We start from the raw sequence: 19,948 nt of genomic DNA on the forward strand, positions 1-19,948 counted from the left end.
AAGTAAATAATGGATCACTGTTGATGAGAGCTCGAAAACTCCTAACTTTCATTTGTCTGCTATTTATGGGAACTCCTTTTGCTCAGTCTGTGTCTGTATTAATACAATTATGCATTTCAGAAAATGCAGTGTGCTAGCAGCCTGGTGTGTCTCGTGGCTCTCCTCACATACACACACCTTTATCTGTGTTAGGTGGGTCAGGCTTTCTATGGGGACTTTATTCATCACCATTTAAAACCTAAAATGAGAAGACACTTAAAGCCAAGTATAATGAGCAGGAAGCAACCTTCTACTTGCAGAAGGACAGGCACTTGGACTACTTTGGGTTTCTGATTACACATCAAGTCTCCTGTCCTTGCAACCAGGCCTGTTATATGACAGCAGTTCAGAGAAGTTGAAAATAGAAGACAGCTAAAGGAACTGTGAAAAGCAGTTAAATATGTATAAATAAGAAAATTAGGAACCACTATATTTTTTAATGACATTGTTGCCTTTCCCCCACTATTTCAATCCAATATTTGTTTTGCTGCTGTTTAACTTCTGAATTGGTGACTTGAAGCAAAATATGAAAAAAACTTCAATTATTTTAATAGCATTAATGCTTTTACTTGTGTTATCAGGAAGATGAACAGCATCATTTACACAAATGTAGCAAAATTTTTCAAAAAGTAACATTAAAATCTCTTCACTATTTTGTTCCCTCTTCCCTTTTGTTTCTGTTTAACAGTAACACTTTCTTCTCAGGAGTGTTGCTGTCCAAAAATCCTCCAGCCTAACATAAGAAAATAATTATGTTAAAGCTTTCAATATTCTAAACTCTAAAATAAGCATTACTTGAATCTAAATCCACTGGCCTTAAATGATTATTTTTTCATCTTTTTAGTGGATTGCCCACTTTGTATTACATCATAAATGATGAGCACATAGCTTAGTTAAAGTGCCCTCCTTCTAGCAAAGCAGATTTAATATGAAATCCTGGGGTTTTTAAGAGTTCAGCAGAATGAAACCAGAGCCTCTCATACCATGTGGTAGCAATTTGTCAACCGAGAAGAATGCGCGTTTTGCAATCATGCTCAGCCCAGTGGCAGAGCCAAGACCTGACCCGTGTTCTTGCCCTCTCCTCACAGGCCTCCTCCTCAGAAGACATGGGCAGATGGATTGGAATTCTGCTGGCAGAAACGGGGTCTTCAACAGACCCTGGGGCTCTGCACTACGACTACATCGACGTGGAAATGACGGCAAGCGTCATCCAGGCTGCCAAGCAGACCTTCTGGTGAGCGTGATCCCAGTGCTGCTCCCAGGGCTCTGGGAATTCACAGCCATGTCTTAGCTCCACTGCCAGCACTCCTTATCAACATCCACCTCCTCCCTTGCCACATACTGAACTCCTGAAGTGGATCAGCATTGCAGCATGTTAGATGTGTTTGTGATTATTGTGTTGGAATCCTGCTAAGTTCTGTAAGAGATGCAAGGCACTGTGCAACTTTACTCAAAACCTTATGAGGTTTTTTTCAGTAAGTCTCCTTACCAAATGCTATATTTTAATCTTCTATTTTACCTAAAGTCTTAGAGCTATTCCTGGAAGAGAACAAATATTCTGAAATATACAGCTACGTAATTCACATTTATTGGCTGTACTTGCTGTACATATAGGGAAATATACAGCATGTTGTATGTTATATGCTGCATATATATATATATACTCACAGTATATAGCAAATTTAAATCTTGGACAGTCACATAATCCCTGTTTCCTTCTCAAGTTCTTTCTAATTAATTAAAAACTTTATCAAGACCACTTCAGTTCAATTAATTTCTGGGGTTTAATATAGGAGGTGGAAATTGAGAAAGTCCATAGAGGGTGCAGCATGGAAACTGTTTAAATTGCAAATCAATAGAGTGAATTCCCCATTGCAGATCCTGTGCTAAAAGGAGAAATGCATACTTAGCAGATACAGTGATTTACATGTTCAAATCATTTGAGGCACTAAATCAGCCTTTGGTGGGAAAAGCCATCATTTTTCCTTGGCTAGATGAGGTTTTTATAAACAGGAGTGAAGAAACAGTGGGGACAGGGGGATGCCCTGCTGGAGTTGTTCCCTGTGGTCAGGAAGTGGGTGGCCTGAGAAGACAGCTGGCAAAGGCATCATCCCTCATCCTACTGCAAGATGACACTCCCTAGACTAATTTGGAATTTGTGTGACTTGATACATTAGAGAATCACACCCCATCTGCCCATCATGAGTTTGAACAGATAGAAAATGAAGGGGGGAAAAAAATGGAAAAAAGCTTTGGAGTTTTCCAAAAGAGGATCCTATTGCCATTAGCAAGCTTCCAAAAGAAGTTCACAAGGGAAAATGCCCAGCTTCAATGAAACTCCAGTTTCTGATGGAAATCAAAGTGACTCAGTGTTAACGCAAGCCCAGTTTTGTGAAAACCAAATAATTTTGATAGAATTAAAATGCACTTAGCGTTCAGACTTCACGTTAATATTTGTTTAGAAGTTAATAGGGCTCAAAAAGTTTCTCCTGTGTTGACATGTATTTTTGCTTCAGTCAGCATCTAGCAATAACCACATTTAACAGCAATAGAATGGTAACCTTTTCCCCATTAATTCTGCATGGCTTTCCTTTTCTGCACAAATGTGGTACTAATTGGAGCCAAGTGAAAAAACATATGCAACTAGACCACGTTAGAAAGCAATGTCAAACAACTTGCAAAATAGCAGAATTTCCCTGTTAAGAATTAATTAAAATTCATTGGGTGTCTTTAAGAGCCTGTGAGGGCTTGCTGATAAGCAATAGAGTAGCTGTCTGCTGATTTTCAACAACTGCTAGAAAATGAGGAGAAATTACAATGGTACTTAAATGTTAATCAACTGCTACATTTGCCCTTTATAGAATGAATATCAGTATTCCAAATAAAATGCAGTTATCATTAAAGCTTAATTTGTCACTCAGTCACTTTAGATTATTGGTTATTCACTTATTAAGACTGATGCTTTGCAAAACTATCAATCAGCTTCTCATTACCAGTCCCATCAATTTCCTTCACCTCAGTCATTAAGTACGGAGGAAAAGCTGAGGAAAAAGTGCTTCCAGGCAAATTTTCCTTCTAGCAGTTTCTGAATACAATTAATTTGCATGGATGCACCTGAAAACATGATTAATGAGGATTATTGAGATAATGATTATGAATTGTTTGCAATTACTGAGATAAATCCTGCCTTCCTTTGGTGGTGGAAGTAGTTACCACAGGTGCATCAGATGCCATTAATGAATATCCCAGTTTTCAGACATGGTTTTTGTATATTGCTGTAATTGGAGCCTCTTAACTAGGAAGAAATAGAGCAACAACTCCAAACTCAGTTCTTCACACCAACCAGAAACATTTGTGTAATGCTCTTCTTTAAGAACAGTAAACAAATGCAGCCCTCTAATAATGACTAACAAGGTATGAGTTATGATAAGGTTAAAAACGTTTTTATCATGGGGTTTTCCTGGGCTTTTTGCTGTTAGTTTGCTTGAAGTAAGAAAAGCTGCTATCTTTTTTCCATCCCCACACTGCCCAGAAGGGTTCACAGAGAGCTGGGCAGGTTCATCCCTCCTGTGAGCCCAGGTTTCCTGTGGCTCAGGTGAGCCTCAGTTCTCCCTCTGAATGAGAAACTCAAAGGACTCCATGTTATTCCAAAGCCAAAAAGAAAGCAACTGTTGAAACCACAGCATTCCTGAGCTCCTGCCAGTGCTACAGAAGACCCTCTCTGCTTTAGCAGTGCTTTATCATATTTTATGAATGTCAGCACAGGCTCTGAATAGTTCCATTGTTTGGGATGGAAAACATTGTTTTCCCATTTACGTACACCTGAAACCGTAGGAATGGAATTATTTTGGATCTCACTCTATACCTTATTCAATTCCAGCAGTTGCTACAAAGGAAGACTCACCCTTGGAGTCTTTATTAAGCAACAGTGTTGATTGGAACAGGATAAGGGGGAAAAAATTAAAATATATTATATATATGTGTATCCCTTTTGAAGTTTCCAGAGGACTCAGGCCCACCATGTGTAACAGAGCAAGAATGAGCATATAGAGTATTTGCACGTACAGTTACCCATAAAGAGTTGGGAAGCATAGTGCCATAGCCAGCCAAAAGTCCTGATGCAGAAAAGAAGAATTCCCAGGTTTTGAGGAAGTAATTATTCAGGAAATTTTTATAGAAATATTAACTTGGATTTCATTGAAATTATGTGGGTTTTTTTTTAATTTCTGCTGGATTTTATTCTTAGTTCTCTTATTTCCTAAGTTTGCAACCCCTTGGGCAGGCATGCACACAGAAACACCTGCTTCTCCCCAGTGCAGGCAGCGAGGGAGCGTTTCTGGGACGCTGTCAGGCTGGTCTGTAACAGAGACCAGCAGGTTCCTATGTAAACATTCCACTGAGCAATTACAGCTGTTGCCCTCCTGGCCTTCACACAGCCATATCCCCACTGCAAGAATGGAGAACAGGAACATATGTTGCGTTCCTGGCTGTAGCAGCAGCGTGTGAGTAGCAAAGAAAGAAAAAACCACCCTGCAGAAAGCGAGAAGCTCCGTGCTTCCAGGCTGCATAATCAGGCACAGGAAATATACCACTGTATTATCATTTAGGCTTAGGTTTGAGTGCTGGTTTTCATTATTTTCCCTTTGCATTGTGCAGTTTCATGAACAGGCGGGGGATATCCACGAGCCCGTACCGGGGGAGCGCTGCCAACGGCTACGCCTGCCCCAGCGGGATGGCGCTCCACTACGACGATGTTCCCTGCATCAACGGATCGGTAAGAGCTCAGCCTGCACACAGCAAATGCTTTGCATGTGCACATTGCCATATGGACATCTGAAAATTGTATTATCTAAAGATCCTCACTGGGCAGTTTCCAGATGAACTCATGCTTTTTTGATTGGGGGTTGCAGACTCCTCTCACACCTATAGAATACAAGGGCATGGGACATATTGTTTACATTAACCTGCATGTGAGCCAATGTGCATTTAGAAAGCAGTTGCTTGTTGATGATTTGTTGCCAAGTCCTTGAATATAATACTCACTTGAGGAGGTATTTTTTTAGATCACACTGGAAAGGGCAAAATTAAGGACTCAGTTACACCAGGCACTTTTTGATGTCTATTGAAAAAACGCCGACACCCAAACCCTTCTCAGTCCCTGTGGCTGCATTCCTGAGGGTTACAGGTGCTGCTTGTCCCAAAGGAGAACCACAGTGGTCACTTCCATCTTCATGAAGTGCAGAGCTGGTTGTAGGCAGATGTGTAAGAGGATTTAACATCTAGTGGATGCTCACCAATAGCAATATGGGGTCCTCAGGAAGGTTTGCAGGGGAGCTACAGCCTATGTCAGCTCTTAATTTGGGCAGTTGTATAAAGGCCCCACTAAGGGTGAACTCAAAGGAAATTAATAGTTTCAAAGTGTGAAATTAACTGGACATTCAGTCCTCCAATATGTCAGTAATGTCCAAAAGATGTTAGAAATCCCCTCTTGGGAACAGTGCATGATCACTTGTGTGGAGAGCAGTCTTCGAGTAGTTCTTGGATGTGCTCATGCCTTTGTTTGAGTAGTGTACTGCCATGGCCAGGATGGGTTAAGGAAGGATATTTAGCAGTCAGGTGGGTTTCTTTTAAGATTAATCAGATGAACCACTGGAGTACTATTGTTGAGCTTCCCATTTTTGTAAAATCTAACAAAAAAAGGCACTATTTTAGTTCTTGCAGCTCAGAATAATAAAACTCTGTCAAATAAAATGTGCAAGCATACCAGCAGCTGATATTCATGGGAAAGTCATGTAACCTGAAGAAATTAAAAAACAAGCTAGAAAAAACTTGGCTTCTGATAACTGCTAGGCTGTATTACTTTTAACAACTCATGTACCAGATGTAATCCCATGGACTCATCTGTGCAAACTGTGAGCATCCCCCTGCTAACGGGGTCTGCCTCTGCCCCCTGGGTGCTGAAGGTGCAGTCAGGGTGTTAGGTGTGCTTGTTACTCAGGGCTGAGGCTGTGAGCCATGGAATGCAATGCTTGTTTTCCACACAGTGTCCTTCCCCCACTTTCTAGATAGTGTCGGTAGTAAGGATGTATGCTCACTAAGCACTGTGGGCTTGCTGGAGTCCAAAGCATCGCTAATGTTTTAATTTCACTTTGGGGGTTCTGCATGGTGCATTGTTCACTAACTGCTGAGGTGTGTGTGTTGCAGTGGGAACCAGAAGATGGCTTTCCTTCTTCTCGTAGCAGGAACATTGGAGAAGAAATGCTTTATGATAACGCAGGCCTGTACGATAACTTGCCGTCTCCAAAAATCTTTGCGCGCTATCCGCCAGCTGACAGGAAAGCCAATAGGTTATCTGCTGACAAACTCTCCTCTAACCATTACAAACACCCTGTCTCATCCAATCTGTCTTCTGCTCAGTCTGTCACTAATACCTCTGCTGTGGGGAGGGGATCTGGCTCGCAGGTACTGTACTGTTTAATACTTAACAAAGCTTTTTATTTGTTCTGTTTATCTGGTTGTTATCTCTAGGAACTCTTAGAGTCTCTTAGTGTTAGCACTGAAGTGCCTGGAGTTTAGTTATGAGCCCACTGCAAATGAAGCAAGTTTGCAAAGGTGTAAATTCCAATGTGGAAGTAGTGGTACATGGAAAAGGCTTTGCCAGCATGTTCTTGATGATTTACAGATGGTGAATAATAACAAAAAAATCAATGTGACCTTCCACACCTAACCTGAATGCATATATAGCTACCTTTTGGCTCCTCAGGCAGAGATGTTTTAGGAGAAAACCCAAAAAAAGATAGGTGACATGTGACCTGACTGTGACAGCAAATTTGGCTCTTTAGAAATTAGTATATATTAGTATACATACTAATCTATATATCATGTATACTTTTCTATATATAATGTATACTTTGGTTATACATTTTATGAATATGCATATGTATAATAACTTGATGCTATATATTTAGTAAATTATGTTGTATATATTCATAAATGATATCTGTATATTACTGCCTGTTATTTTCTTCCCCTAAAAAAAAGAGGCTATTTCTCTGCTGCTTTCTGATGGTGGCTGCAGGCTTTTGTACCTCAAACATGAACCTACAGAGCAGATGAAGTCGTGTGAGCTCAGCATTGTAGCAGATGGGCACAGCCCAGCAGGGGAGCAGGGCAAGCCTTGCTCACAGCCATGCCAGGAACCTTCTCAGAGCCCTTAGCTGGTCTCTGAAAGGTGGCCATTGGCTTAAACCAATGTATCACAGTGTGAATATATCACAGTGATGCATGGTTTTCAATCTAATCTAGCATGGAACGGTTAAGATAAATGTTTCCCTTTTATAAGGTACCTATCATACTGTGTGTTAACTCACTTCAACCTTACAAAAATTTCATATTGGAATATTGAAATTCAGTGCAATGCATAATTGGAGGTGGACATGAGCAATAAATTACTGCAGCAGCAAGCTTCTCAGTGCATTCCCAATTCAGTCCGCACTAACCTTTGGGAGCAGGAGAACAGAGCATGGCACACGTGCCCTGTGCTTGGCTGGAGCATCCTCCATGGAGACACTATGAGTAGGACTGGGTTATCTTCCCGGCTTCAGTTCATTTCTGTGAGCCCTCTAAATGGAAACCCGTTGAACATGAGATGCTCTGTTCCTGGTAATCTGTTGAGCCTGTCTGGCCATTATGAGAGGGTTTTTTTAAGTAAGAAAAGCTTTTAAGTAGTATAAGGGGGAAACGATATATTAACTCCTAGCACTTAAAAACATGTAATAATAATCATATTGTTTCAAAAAAAATCCACAAGGATAGCAAGGTCATATAGTAAATAAGAAATAATGTTGAATTTTTTGTGTGGCAAACCCTGGTAGGTTATACTGTGTGAAATTAACTGTGAAAAACGTGTGTTTCAAGAGTCTTTACTGTAAAAAAAAATTAAAATACACATTTTTTTCTGCCTTGCAGTGGCTTTCTTAATACTGTAAATGCCAGGGTTCTAAATGCCTTGGAAACCATGATGCCACCAGAAACAGGGAGTTCATCCCCTTGTTATCCTGTGATTGCTGGCACGGCTCCCGCTGAGCAGGCAGCTCCCAGAGGCATCTCTGGAGGAAGCGCCGTCTCCAGCTCGATCAATGTGCTCTATTAAGGCTCTCTGATGTAGCAAGCAGCTTTCTGTCAAGCTCTGCCCTTGATGAAAGGGTGAAAGTAATGCCAGTGGCACGGGAATAGCTGGAGCCCATTTGTACTTTTGTTTTCCAACAGTTTAAAGGCAAGAAGCCTCCTGTGACTGCTAATGGGGTCGCCGGAAAAGCGAGGACGTTAAACAGCCAGCCCAAGAAATCCGAGACGGTTTCCTGTGTGAAGCGCACGGCATCCAGTAAGTGTCTGTCCTCACTGCTGCCTCGCTGGGGAGCCAGGAGGGTGCCCAGAAGGACTCCCCTCTTAGCAGACAAGGGACAGCACCAGTGTGGTTTTGTGAGCTGAGAGGCCGAGGAGGAGATGCCAAGACTGAGCAGGAGATACTTTGGTGACTTAACTCCAGTCACGCCACACGAGAAAAGGGTGCCGGTCATATGGGAGAAGGATAAATATGAAATGTGGACCTGTGGCTGCTGCAAAGTCATGAGGACAGCAGGGAAATAAAGAAGGATAATGATTCCTCATTTGGAACAGAGCGGAATTCTTTCTTACTGTTGGAAAAGGAGGATGAGGAGCTGGTATAGATGTAAGAACACTGTGTTGCTCATAAGTGGGCTTATTAATGAAGTCTTATTTAAGAAGCCGTGGATTTAATGGCAACAAGAGAAATTGGTGTTAGACTTTAGGACTAAAGTAAATAGCTTCTAACTGATTAAAACTGGCTTAACAACTCTTTGTCAGGAATGATTTCATATCATAGAGTGTGCCTTCAGATATGTGACAAAGTGATCTCTTAGCTGACCTATCTTCTTTGAGTCTGCAACTGGAGCAGAGCTGTAGAGGGGGCTGTGATATGAATCAGACCACAAATATATGTCAGCCACGAAATGAAAGCATTTGTATGGGAAATTAAAAAAGAAAAAGAAAGCTGCCAGGCGTCAAAGAAGCGTGAACATCTTTGTATTCTCTTATGTAAGGTGAGAAAAGATGTGCACTTGAAGTAGGACTGAAAGTCAGGCAAAAGGCCAAGCAGGTGATTTTTCCTCTGACCCTTTCAATTAGAAATGAAGGGTTCATAGCTGGAGAGGAGCCTCCTTTCCATCTTCTGAACTACAGGGAAAGGCAAGGCCATTTTTCAAAACCAGTGTGCTATAAAGTAACTGGTATTTCTCATTTTCCTCATGTAAATATAAAAAACATACTCTATCCCATATCATTGTTATAGCTGTGCTGCAGAACTTGGCAGAAATCGTGGACCTTGAGAAAGAGCCAGTTGAGGAGGAAGGCCAAACCTTTTCCTCAAACCATGGAATTATAGAATGGTTTGGGTTGGAAGGGAGCCTTGAAGATCATCCAGTTGCAACACCCTGCCGTGGGGAGCCGTGACATGCTTCATGTCATGTTTAGTCTCAGGGACCAGTTCAGGGTTGTGCTGTTAATTTAAACCCTAATTAACTACAATCTGATACATGCAGATGCAGAGCAGTACAAATATGGCAAGAATCGTGTGGAGGCAGATGCAAAGAAGTTACAAAGCAAAGAGGAGGAGCTGCTGAAGAAAAAAGAAGCCCTTCGGAACAGGCTGGCCCAGCTCCGGAAAGAAAGGAAAGATCTGCGTGCTGCCATTGAAGTCAATGCTGGTAGGAGGTTCTTTTTTGTGCTGAATTCTCACCTGAGAATTAGGCTTATTTATCCAAACAGCTTATCCAAACAGTATTTTGTGCTGAATGTCACCCTAAACAAGGTTAGGTTTCGATGCTGAGCAGTGCTCTATAATGTCTATATTTGCTTTCTATATTGATAAAAAACGTAAAAGATAAAAATACATATGTGTAAGTGTATGTCCTTATTTTATATATGCATGTGTATGTATGCACATACCTAAGGAATTACACTGGTGTGAACTTCAGATAAGAAGAGCACGGGAATAATTTTTTTGTCACTAGCTAATTATATTTTCATGATACAGAAAAATAAAGAAAACAATACTGATTTGAAACCAGACTAGATATCTGAGAATGTCACTTGATAGAAAGCATTTGATTTATGCTACTAAACTTCTTATTTTCAAGCGTTTTTTATAAAGTACCTATTTTTTTTTATGTCACTGATACGTAGAGACCTTGTTTCCTTACTTTTTAGAAAGACAATAATTTCTCTGTCATTTTAACATTTTTATTATTATTGAAATAATAAAATTGCTGTGAATGACAGGCAGGAAGACCCAAGTGATTCTTGAAGACAAGTTAAAGAAGCTGGAAGAGGAATGTAAGCAGAAGGAGGCTGAGCGTGTAAATCTGGAGCTGGAACTGACTGAGGTGAAGGAGAGCCTTAAGAAAGCCTTGGCTGGTGGCATCACACTGGGCTTGGCTATTGAGCCCAAATCAGGAACATCAAGTCCACAGGTATGCAAAGCCATTGAACATGCAAATCCCAGTTAATGGGCTGGGAGTGCTCAACCTTCCCAGCTCCAGCAAAACTGAGTAGGAACTGAAAGTGTAATGTTTTTTTTAAGCCCAAGAAATAAGAGCAGAATTAAATGCCTTTCTGTGTTATTTACATTTCCTGCAGCAGCAACAGGGAGCAAGTAGATATGGGAATCACAGGCAGGATGTGTTAGGATAATGTGCAAAAAGCCAGCACCTTGTCCTCAGTGATTGTATAAGTGCAGCAATCAAGACATTGCTCCAGCCCAGGGAGATTTAAATGCACCAAGTCCTCATGCAGTGATGAAGATCTGCTTGTGCTGGTCCCCTGTCAGTTGTGTCACACTCTGCAAGGGCTGCATCTCACACCTTCAGGGTGGAGCTTGTGCTACAGATCTGTGTCTGCAGCAGCCATCACAGAAAGATCAGAGAGGGATACATCAATTCCTCTGGATTATCCATAGTTGTTTAATCAGACCCATAGCTGTTTAACAGAAAAAAAACTTCAATTTTCATCACAGAACACACATGCACATTGTTTTGTTTCCTGTGCTCTAATCTCCTTTTCATCTATTCATCATTATGAATATAGTTTATTTAAAAAAGAGTTCTGCAGTTCTGAATCTAAAGTGGAAAATATTGTATGTGTGACTACTTGGAGGAAACTTAATATAGGTTTTTTGCTCTTTATAGTCTCCAATTTTCAAGCACCGAACTTTGGAAAACTCTCCCATCTCCAGCTGTGATACCAGTGATACTGAGTGCTCCATCCCTGTGAACAGTGCAGCAGCTCTGAAGAGACCTCCCTCATCAAACAACTCTCCATGTCGGGGCCATGTGCTTCGAAAAGCAAAGGTGAGAGCACTCATGTCTTAATTGTCTTCTTCTGTGCTTTTTCATACTTTCTTACAAAGTCTTATTTAGCCTTAAGAAGAGAATATCTAAATTATTCATATTACTACATAGTACTGCTGATTTGTAGAACCTTCTGCAGAAGAGTTGGTAAGTTTGGGAGATAGATTTGACTCTACTTTGATTCCATGTTTTTCTCTGTTGCTTTTTTGATTTGATTTGCAAAGTAAGTAGTCTTTGGTGTAGACAGTCCATGTGTCCACTACTCTGTGTAGCAGAGAAGTGGTTAAAAGAGCACTGTTACAGTGAGTGATTAAAAATGGCACAAGATTGGATCTGACCTTTTCCACCCACTGCGAGAACATTATAATTAATGACAATGTGTTGTGCAAGTATCTGTTCAATGTACATTTAAAGCAAAGTTTAATGACTTCAATTTTGTCTTGCAAGTACCAGGCTGAAATTTGCTGTCTTCTTGTATTGTTACAGTTTTCTAATTTTTGTGGTTTAGTTTAAGTGGGATTTGTATAACCATTCTTCTGGGCTAAATTTGCTCCCAGCATAAACATGTGGGCAACACATAACCAGGGGTGGCAGTAATAGTGCTGGGCCCAAGCTTTTGTTTATTTAGTAGTTCACTGCTAGTTGTAATTATAAACAGCAATAATCATAAACACTTGTCGTTCATGAAGGCTATTTCCTTTTTTCTTTGATGTCTTCTGTACTTGGATTTCTTCAAGTAACTTTTGCTACATGTATTCATTGATTATATACATTTCCAGTATCTGAGCATAAGCCTGCAACCTAAATATAGTAGATACAGAAAAATCAGCATCTCAAAAAATTATTTTATTATTAAATTATCATAATATAATTATTTTTCCTGATACACCATTTGAGACAGCTTTCTCACCCTTCTTCTACTCCCTTTGCATGGACATCAACTGCTTTTTCCTGCCAGTTAGTTAGCCTGATTCATTTAAATCCAACTAAGAATAATTACACTCAGCATAATAGGTTTCAGTTCTAATCAACTTTGAAGTCTGCAGCTTGTGTTTCAAACCTGAGGAAGGATTTATGTGCTCTAAAGCTTATCTGTGTTTTCCAATTATAGCCTAATTTGTGCCATAACGATATCATCTCTAACTGTACACTTTGTCTTAGATGTGGATGGTAGCTCAGCAATACTCAGGGAGTGTGGTCTAGCAGAGCACAGTGCTTGCAAATGGGTGCATGGATTTGTGCTGGACAGGCACATTAAATCCAGACATCTAATTGTTACAGCTGGAGAAACCAGGGCATTATAAAAACCTAAATATTTTTGGTGTAAAGAATACCTTCCTGTAGTATATTTTTTATGCTCAGCACATACCATGCAGGAAAAGCCCTCCTGTGTTTGGTGTCGGTGTGCTTTGGATGGCACCATAAGTTGGTCAAGCTTTTTGGCAGAGGAATCTTGGATATAGGATTTGGCTAATCAAAAAGGATATGGAGCAACTAAACATATTTTTCCCATGCTGTGAAAAGCAACTCAAAGTATCCAATTCAGCTTGAACAGCTTTTTCCCTAAAACCTCATGCACTAAATATTAAGAGTGAAATTTTGCTGAATTAGATAGTGGAACCCAATCTGTTTCCAGCCCCTTGGCAGCCACAGCTGCCATCAGGTGCACATCTGCAGCACGCCCCACGCTCGGGGGTCGCTGTACGTGTGCGGGGGTGGAATTTGGCTCTCAATTCTTTTGGCCTTTTGCAGCTGTGAGTGAGCCCAGGCCTCGTAGATGTGGCTCAGGAAAGGGTGTCACACATGAGCATCCCAGAGCAGGACTTGGCTCTCCAGGCGTGGATGTCAGTGCAGTTTGTGGGAGTGAAACTGATCCCACGTCTGTGCTCGGGCTTGTATCTCCAGCAGCTGGCACCTCTCCCAGTGCTATGAGGGAGTTGTACAAATGTTAAAAATATCAGAATATGGTTTTTACTCCTGGTGTGTATTTGAATGCACTGAATGCCTCCCTCCTTGGCCTTTTCCTTGCATGGAGGATGCTGAGCCTGTTGCCTGCCAGCCTTGTGTCATGGCCATGCTCACCAGGCAGCAGTGCTGCGCCCGTGCCTCTGTGCCCTGCACGCCCAGGACAGCAGCTTTGGAAGCTCTGCCACCAAAAGCTTTCTCCTCTCAGATGCTCTAACATTAGAAGGAAATACAGAGAGAAGCAGTAAGACAGATCTAGTGTTAAGAAAGTGCAGCAATTTGGGGGTTGGCTGTTCAGGACACGCATTATACTTACACATACATAATTTGAATTTTTAACTTCGCTTTTTTACAAGTATCTTTAATTTTTATTTTTTTTTAGAAAGTAATTATGTATATTTTTAAAAAGCCAGAAGGCATTTTAATTGCAATTTTGTCTAATCTGTACTTGGCTAGAAATGGAAACTCCAATTAAATATGGAAAATAATATTCTGTGTCAGTAGTCCTAGAGAAGTAAAAAGATTCAAATATCCTTTCTGTACAGCAATTATTTAAACATTTCACATATTCATTTAAATATCAAATTAGTTTCTAAAGCCAAATTGTTATGTGCAGCAAGAAAACTGAAATTAGTATTTCTGATTTGGTTTTGAAACTAGTGGGGTGGTGAATATCAGCATCTTACATCTCGCTTGTGTTCAAGGACTGGAGAAGAAAAGGAGCTGTCCCAGTTTCCCAGCTCCCAGTCAGGCTGTCAGTGTTGACTGAGACATTCTTTCCATGGTGTGAACCTGCAGGAGCAGTGGAAAGAAACAAAAAGTTCCTTTTGCACCTGCAAAAGAAGCTTCTGCTTTCAAGCCTTATTTAACACTTCAAAGAAAATCTCCTCCCAGTTGCTTAGCCAAGGCCTTCCTTTATAGCTTTGGTAGCACATCTATAGAGAACACAGATTTAATAGAGTTTTTAAAGTAATCTAATTTCTACCAGTACTGTTATTAAACTTTAAAATTACCATAATTTGAAGAGTAAAACGGAATATTTAAAATACACTGAATTTTAGTAAAAACACCAATTAAATTAAAAAAAACCCAAACAAACAGAAGTTTAGAAACAAAGTAAATTGTTGTCTAATTTTAAACCCATGGATTTTTTTTTTCTTATATTGCTAAAGCAGCCATCAACTGTGACCTTTGCTGTTATTTTACAACAGCTGAAGAGGTGTCATGGTCATACAGCTGTTGAGCCAAACTAATGCTCTTACTGCTTTCAGCAGCAGGAACAGCTATTTACATGCATAAGTAATGGATTTCAGTCAGAGCTCTTAAATGTTGTGGAATGAGTGTTAAATTCAGGAATTCAGGTTGGAAGCCAAGTCAGCAGGCTGCCTGCAGAGTGTCTCTTTCTGGTGGTCAGAGAGGAGTCTGCAGCCCCCAGTGCCTGGCGAGGAGCAGCTGGGGGGTTCCTCTGAGGGGATTGCTGGAGTCAGAGGGATCTCAGGGGATCTTCAGTGGCTCCTGATGGCTGAAAGGGTGGGATTCAGGGAGGGGTGCAGTGTGGATGTCCTGAGGTGAGCCTGTCCTGCTTCAGTCCAGGTGTCATTTGATGGCCACAAGTTTTACTGACCTGGGGGCTCAGCTGTGACAATCTCACGATTTTCACTTAAGTGGCAGAAGAAATGGCAATACCTTGCTCTGAGACAAGTGACCAAAAGCATTATAGGTTACATTTTTTGCTATGGATGGTGTCCTTGTCCTCAGCTAACAGGTGAGGAAACTGAGGCACAGAAAGTCAAAGAAATTTCTTTAATTTGCCGGGCAATAGCTCAGTTTGGATTATCTATAAGGGAAACAAATGCAATGCAAACTGACTTGTTTCTCTTAACCCTGCCTGTCAGTCTCTCTGCTAAGTTGCTCTTTTTAGTTATAAATTTATGTGTTTGCCATGAGTCTTATAATAAAAAAATTGAAGAGCAGTAAAGCAATCACTTGGTGTCAGCTCTGACAGATATTGAGGGCTTCCTGCTGTCTTACACCAGTCATTTAGAGAGCCTTGTGTGCTTAAATCAGCCTCTCCCTTACTCAGGGAGAGCTGAGTGCTGTACACCAACTGTGGGGTGTCAATTGCTCCAGAAGTCCCCTCTGCAGAATACAAACATGGCTTATTTGCACTGCACTAGAAAATATTTTGTACATAGTTGTGGAAGGGTGGATGCTGTGCACAGACTATCAGAACATACTTGTTATCATTCCCTAACTAATTTTTGGGCTAAATCCAGCAAAGTTAATGAAAAAACTGTTATTGAACCTACTTGTGGCTTAGCAGATACGATGACATCAGTGAATTATCCCTGATTTCTTTTAACATTTTCTGTATTTTTTTTCCCCTTTTCAGGAATGGGAGATGAAAAATGGAACATAAACATAACAAAGCCACTCACTTTCCATAAAAGCCTTACCTACTACAGACCAAGACTTAGGCTGCAAAGGACTCACCTGGAAGGTCACATCAAGTGATAAAACATGAGAAGTTTTATAACTCTGTAAAGTTAATGGTAGCTTGGCGCTAATTTGCCTGTATTCCCTCTACTGTATTGCTGTGTAACTACGTGTGCCCCTTTTTATTAGCTGTAACTCCTTGTTTCCAACTTCACTGGTAGAAAAAATGAAAACCAAAAAAAACCCCAACCATAGGAACTAAAAAGGAGCATAAAGTCACAGTTGCAAGTTTACTTTGCTGAAGCAGCAAAGAACCAGCAATGTTAATTATAGTGCATCAGACAGCTGGAACACTGCTGAAGACTGGTGGGAAATCCTGACTCCTGCAGGTTAAAACTGCCTTTGGAACTGTGCCACAGAGCAGGTCTAACTCATCAGCAGAGGCTTTGCTGGTGCTGCTCACATGGCAAAGCAAACCTGAAGAAACGTGCTCGCAGAGCCAGCAGTGCCTGCTCAGCCCAGCAGCTCTGCAGGGCCACAAGGACTCATTGGAGAAGCATTTTTGGGATACTTTTCAGACAGATGCTTTTGTCATGGGGAGATAAAAAGCTGCCAAACTTCGAGACAGATGCGTTTTTGTACGTTCTCTTTATTGCTGTTCTGAAGCACCAGTCATCTTCATAGATCATGTTCTTGAACTATGACTTGTTCCTGATTTTTTTTAAAAGGCTAACAGGTATTTTTAGATACTGCTTATTTTCTATACATTTTAAAGAGGAAAAAGAAAACAATTGAACTTAGTCCTCAGCAGAAAACAGCAACTCAGAATGACTTATGCAGTCAGTCTTGTTTTGTTTTTTATAATATAGTATTGTTAAACTTGAGGTGTAGAACACTGCTGTACTTAGTTTCCTTTGTCTGTTTTCAGACCTCAGCTATTATTTTTGAGGAAGATGGACTGAAAAGGTAATAATTTTCAGACTCTTATAAACAGTTTAACAAATAATTGGGGATTTTTCCCAAACAGGGGTCCATTTCTGATTACTAGGAAATAACACCTTGCATTTTAGTCTGTAAAATTACAAAAATGTGTTTGTCTCTTATCCATGTCATTCCCAAGAAATTACATGCAGTAAATTGCCACTTAAGCCCGTCAAAATCTCAAGATTGGATTTAAAAAATCAGAAGGGGGTTGGAGGAGAATGTATAAATCAGATGGCTTCTTTTAAGTTTTCTCTTTTGTTTTTTTTAGGCCTTTGGAGAGCTTTCAATCATACTCTCAAGATTTTTTTCCTCCTCAACTGCGAGGAGTAGAAAATTAATTTTAAAAATTACCTCAAAATATGAGTAGTGTTTTAATCACAGGTGTTAGGGCTGGAGTCTTGATAATTAGTTAAGACTGCAATTAAAATCACAGAAGTTGGCAAGACAGCAGTTATCAAGGATCCCATCTCTTTGTGGCCAAGCCTGCAGATTATCTCTCACCTTTAGGAATGGGTGTGTGCAACTCCTGGGGGGTACCCTGGGATTCTCAGCTGAGCTGGGTGCCAGAGGACTTCTGCAGGAGCCTGTGGGATTTGAGGGCACAGATCTGTCAAAAAGACCTGACAGCTGCCAGGAGATGGGGCTGTGTCCTGTTCCCAAATGCATTTAGGGCAGGGACCCCACTGACCTTAGCAGTGTAGAAATGGGCCCAGCATGAGAAAAGGCTCTTTGCTTCTTGGTACAAAGGGCCACAGGAATGCAGATACAGTAGGAAAGCAAGTGTCAGTGTGGTTTTCATTGAAAACACAATTTTTAATATTAGTTTAGGTCACTTACTTACTAACTCTCTAACTCGAGGGCACATTCTGTATTCTGTGACTATGGACTAAACAGCATCAAATTCCCATAAATAATAGCAGAAACAAATTTGAAGCAAAAGTAAGTTCATTTAGGCTTTTTATTTCAAATTAAGTTATTTATTTGTATATTTCAATAAATATTTAATTTATATCTGTACATATTTATAATGCAAATTAGGCTTCTAGTCAGGGTTAGCAGTGATGTAACAGTTTCCATTAAGAAGTGGTCCCACATGAAGTAATGCAGAGTAGTCAAAAGCCAGATCACTTGTCTTGTTTACCAATGTTGGCATTGTCTCTTTCCACCCCCTTATCCCATGGTTAAAAAAAAAAAAAAAAAAAAAAAGAAAAATTCCTTGGCAAGGACAGGTTTTAATCTATGCCTGAGGTGGATGTGTGCAAATCTCTGCCCAGGCAAATGGAAATTGTGTGGTGCATCCTTCCTGCAGCACCTGTAGCACCCAGGGCCCCTGTGGTGCCTGCTGCACAGGGGCTGCCCCAAATCTAAACATCTTCCACTCTTCCTCCAGCAAAGGCTCCACAAAGCCACCACACTTTAGTCTGTTCTGTGTAACAGCCAAGGTTCTGAAAGGAAGAAAACCAAAAAGCTTGGGAAATAACCTCTCTGTAGACCACTCTCAGTGCTGTGAAATGTACTCTGTTGCCTTGAATAGCACTATTGCTGCACAATTTTTTTATAAAGAGCAACAGAACTTGTATTTCTCACTGTTTTTAGATTCCAGGATCACCAGGCAAACTCGGCCATAGAGCAGCATGATTTTGTTTGAAAGGAAAACTCTTGTATTTTGAACCATTTCTATGTCTTCTAAGAAAATGTTACACTTGTACTTCCTCACCAAATGCCTGTTACTGTACCAGGTGCTTTTTTGAAATTGTTTGTTTTGTTTGGTTTTTTTTTAAATGGGTGATGCTTTTTTTTATAAAATCCCAGATCATAACTTTGGGGGATCAAGGGTGTTTTTTTAATGAGATGATTGTGGCAATTTGATTTTTCAAATGGAGAATATTAATTTAGTATCAAGTTTTGTTAAGACACTTTCAAATTAATTGGCCAAGGGTGTATGTTGTATGATAATGTTCTCATATTAAGAATGTAATTATTTCCTTATTGTATTTTTTAAAAAACAAAATCATATTTAAAAAAATCTCTGTGAAAAAAAGCATGATAGAAACATGAAAAAAAAAGGTTTTGTTTTATTTTTGTTATTGGATATGTTGGCAGTGCCCATTTTAATTGACTGTAAATATAGCCTTTCTACTGTATTTCTCAGTGTATTTAAGTTCTTTCTGACACACATTCACGGATACTTCTGTTAAAAGAAAAAAACAAAAACAAAAGTCCAAAATAGACCCACCTTCAAATGTGTGTCTTAGTAGCTTCAACTAACTTTATGCCTTTCTAGTTTATTCTTCAGAAAGTCTTGCAAAGCGTGAAAAAAGACTGGCACCTGGTGGGTGCGACAGATCCGAGACCATTATTAATAAAGTTACCTGTCAAAAAAAGGATTTGCAGTGTTGTTTTTGGTGTTTGTCAGTTCCAGAGGCACCCTAAGGTGCTGAGGTGGCACCTTAGCAGTTCTCCCACAATAGTCAGAACTCAGCTGAGAACCATTCTCCCACGCCAGTCCGTTTAAAAATGTTTGGACATTATCATGAGTGTTTTTGGCATCAGTTGTATCCCCATTTAACTGAGCAGTGACCTCCTGCAACTTGAATGTCCAAGGACTCTCTTGGCATTGGAGATGTGGAATTTGATGTATTTAGAGCTCATAGCAGCACTTCCTGCTTGCCTGTTGCATCTGCACCAGCTTGCTTAGATGTCAACTCCACTAATAAATTATGCAATATGTAAAACATTAAAAATTACTTCTAAGAAAGGAAAGTGGATTAAAATTAAACTGAGCTGATTACCAGGCTACTTAATGATGAATGTAGCAATTTCTTGTAGATGACTGACAGATGAGATTGAGAAGTGTTAAGCTGTAATTACTCCTTGCTGCTTTTCTTAGATTTTGCTCTTGCTCCTGTTACACCACAATTATTACCAAATTTATAAAGTAAAAAGCTTAAGCAGAATATACATTTTATTTTCCCAAACTGAGGGAAGCAGTATTCTAAAGTAGTTAATTAGGTTTTTTCCTGTAGTTACAGCCTCCAAGATCATAATGGAGTTTTAATAGGTATGTCCATGTATACTGCATAACAACTAAAGGCAAA

The 19,948-nt window shown here is 40.1% G+C and overlaps 1 protein-coding gene across 5 annotated transcripts in view; it reads left to right on the top strand.

The window, feature by feature from the left end:
• The window catches only part of AFAP1 (actin filament associated protein 1), a 113,954-nt gene extending 94,680 nt beyond the window's left edge, over window positions 1-19,274 (top strand). For 4 of the 5 annotated variants that reach the window (XM_064711722.1, XM_064711723.1, XM_064711720.1 and 1 more), the window contains exons 11-18: window positions 1,128-1,273; window positions 4,696-4,813; window positions 6,244-6,501; window positions 8,308-8,422; window positions 9,660-9,824; window positions 10,399-10,589; window positions 11,304-11,465; window positions 15,823-19,274. In XM_064711722.1, the coding sequence (XP_064567792.1) occupies window positions 1,128-1,273; window positions 4,696-4,813; window positions 6,244-6,501; window positions 8,308-8,422; window positions 9,660-9,824; window positions 10,399-10,589; window positions 11,304-11,465; window positions 15,823-15,849 (1,182 nt within the window). In that variant the 3' untranslated portion in view covers window positions 15,850-19,274. The remainder of the gene's footprint in view (window positions 1-1,127; window positions 1,274-4,695; window positions 4,814-6,243; window positions 6,502-8,307; window positions 8,423-9,659; window positions 9,825-10,398; window positions 10,590-11,303; window positions 11,466-15,822) is intronic. The other variant, XM_064711724.1, reaches the window with a different exon arrangement.
• Window positions 19,275-19,948: the final 674 nt, after the last annotated feature.

This window comes from Zonotrichia leucophrys, chromosome 4, assembly GCF_028769735.1.
Source record: "Zonotrichia leucophrys gambelii isolate GWCS_2022_RI chromosome 4, RI_Zleu_2.0, whole genome shotgun sequence".
NCBI lineage: Eukaryota > Metazoa > Chordata > Aves > Passeriformes > Passerellidae > Zonotrichia > Zonotrichia leucophrys.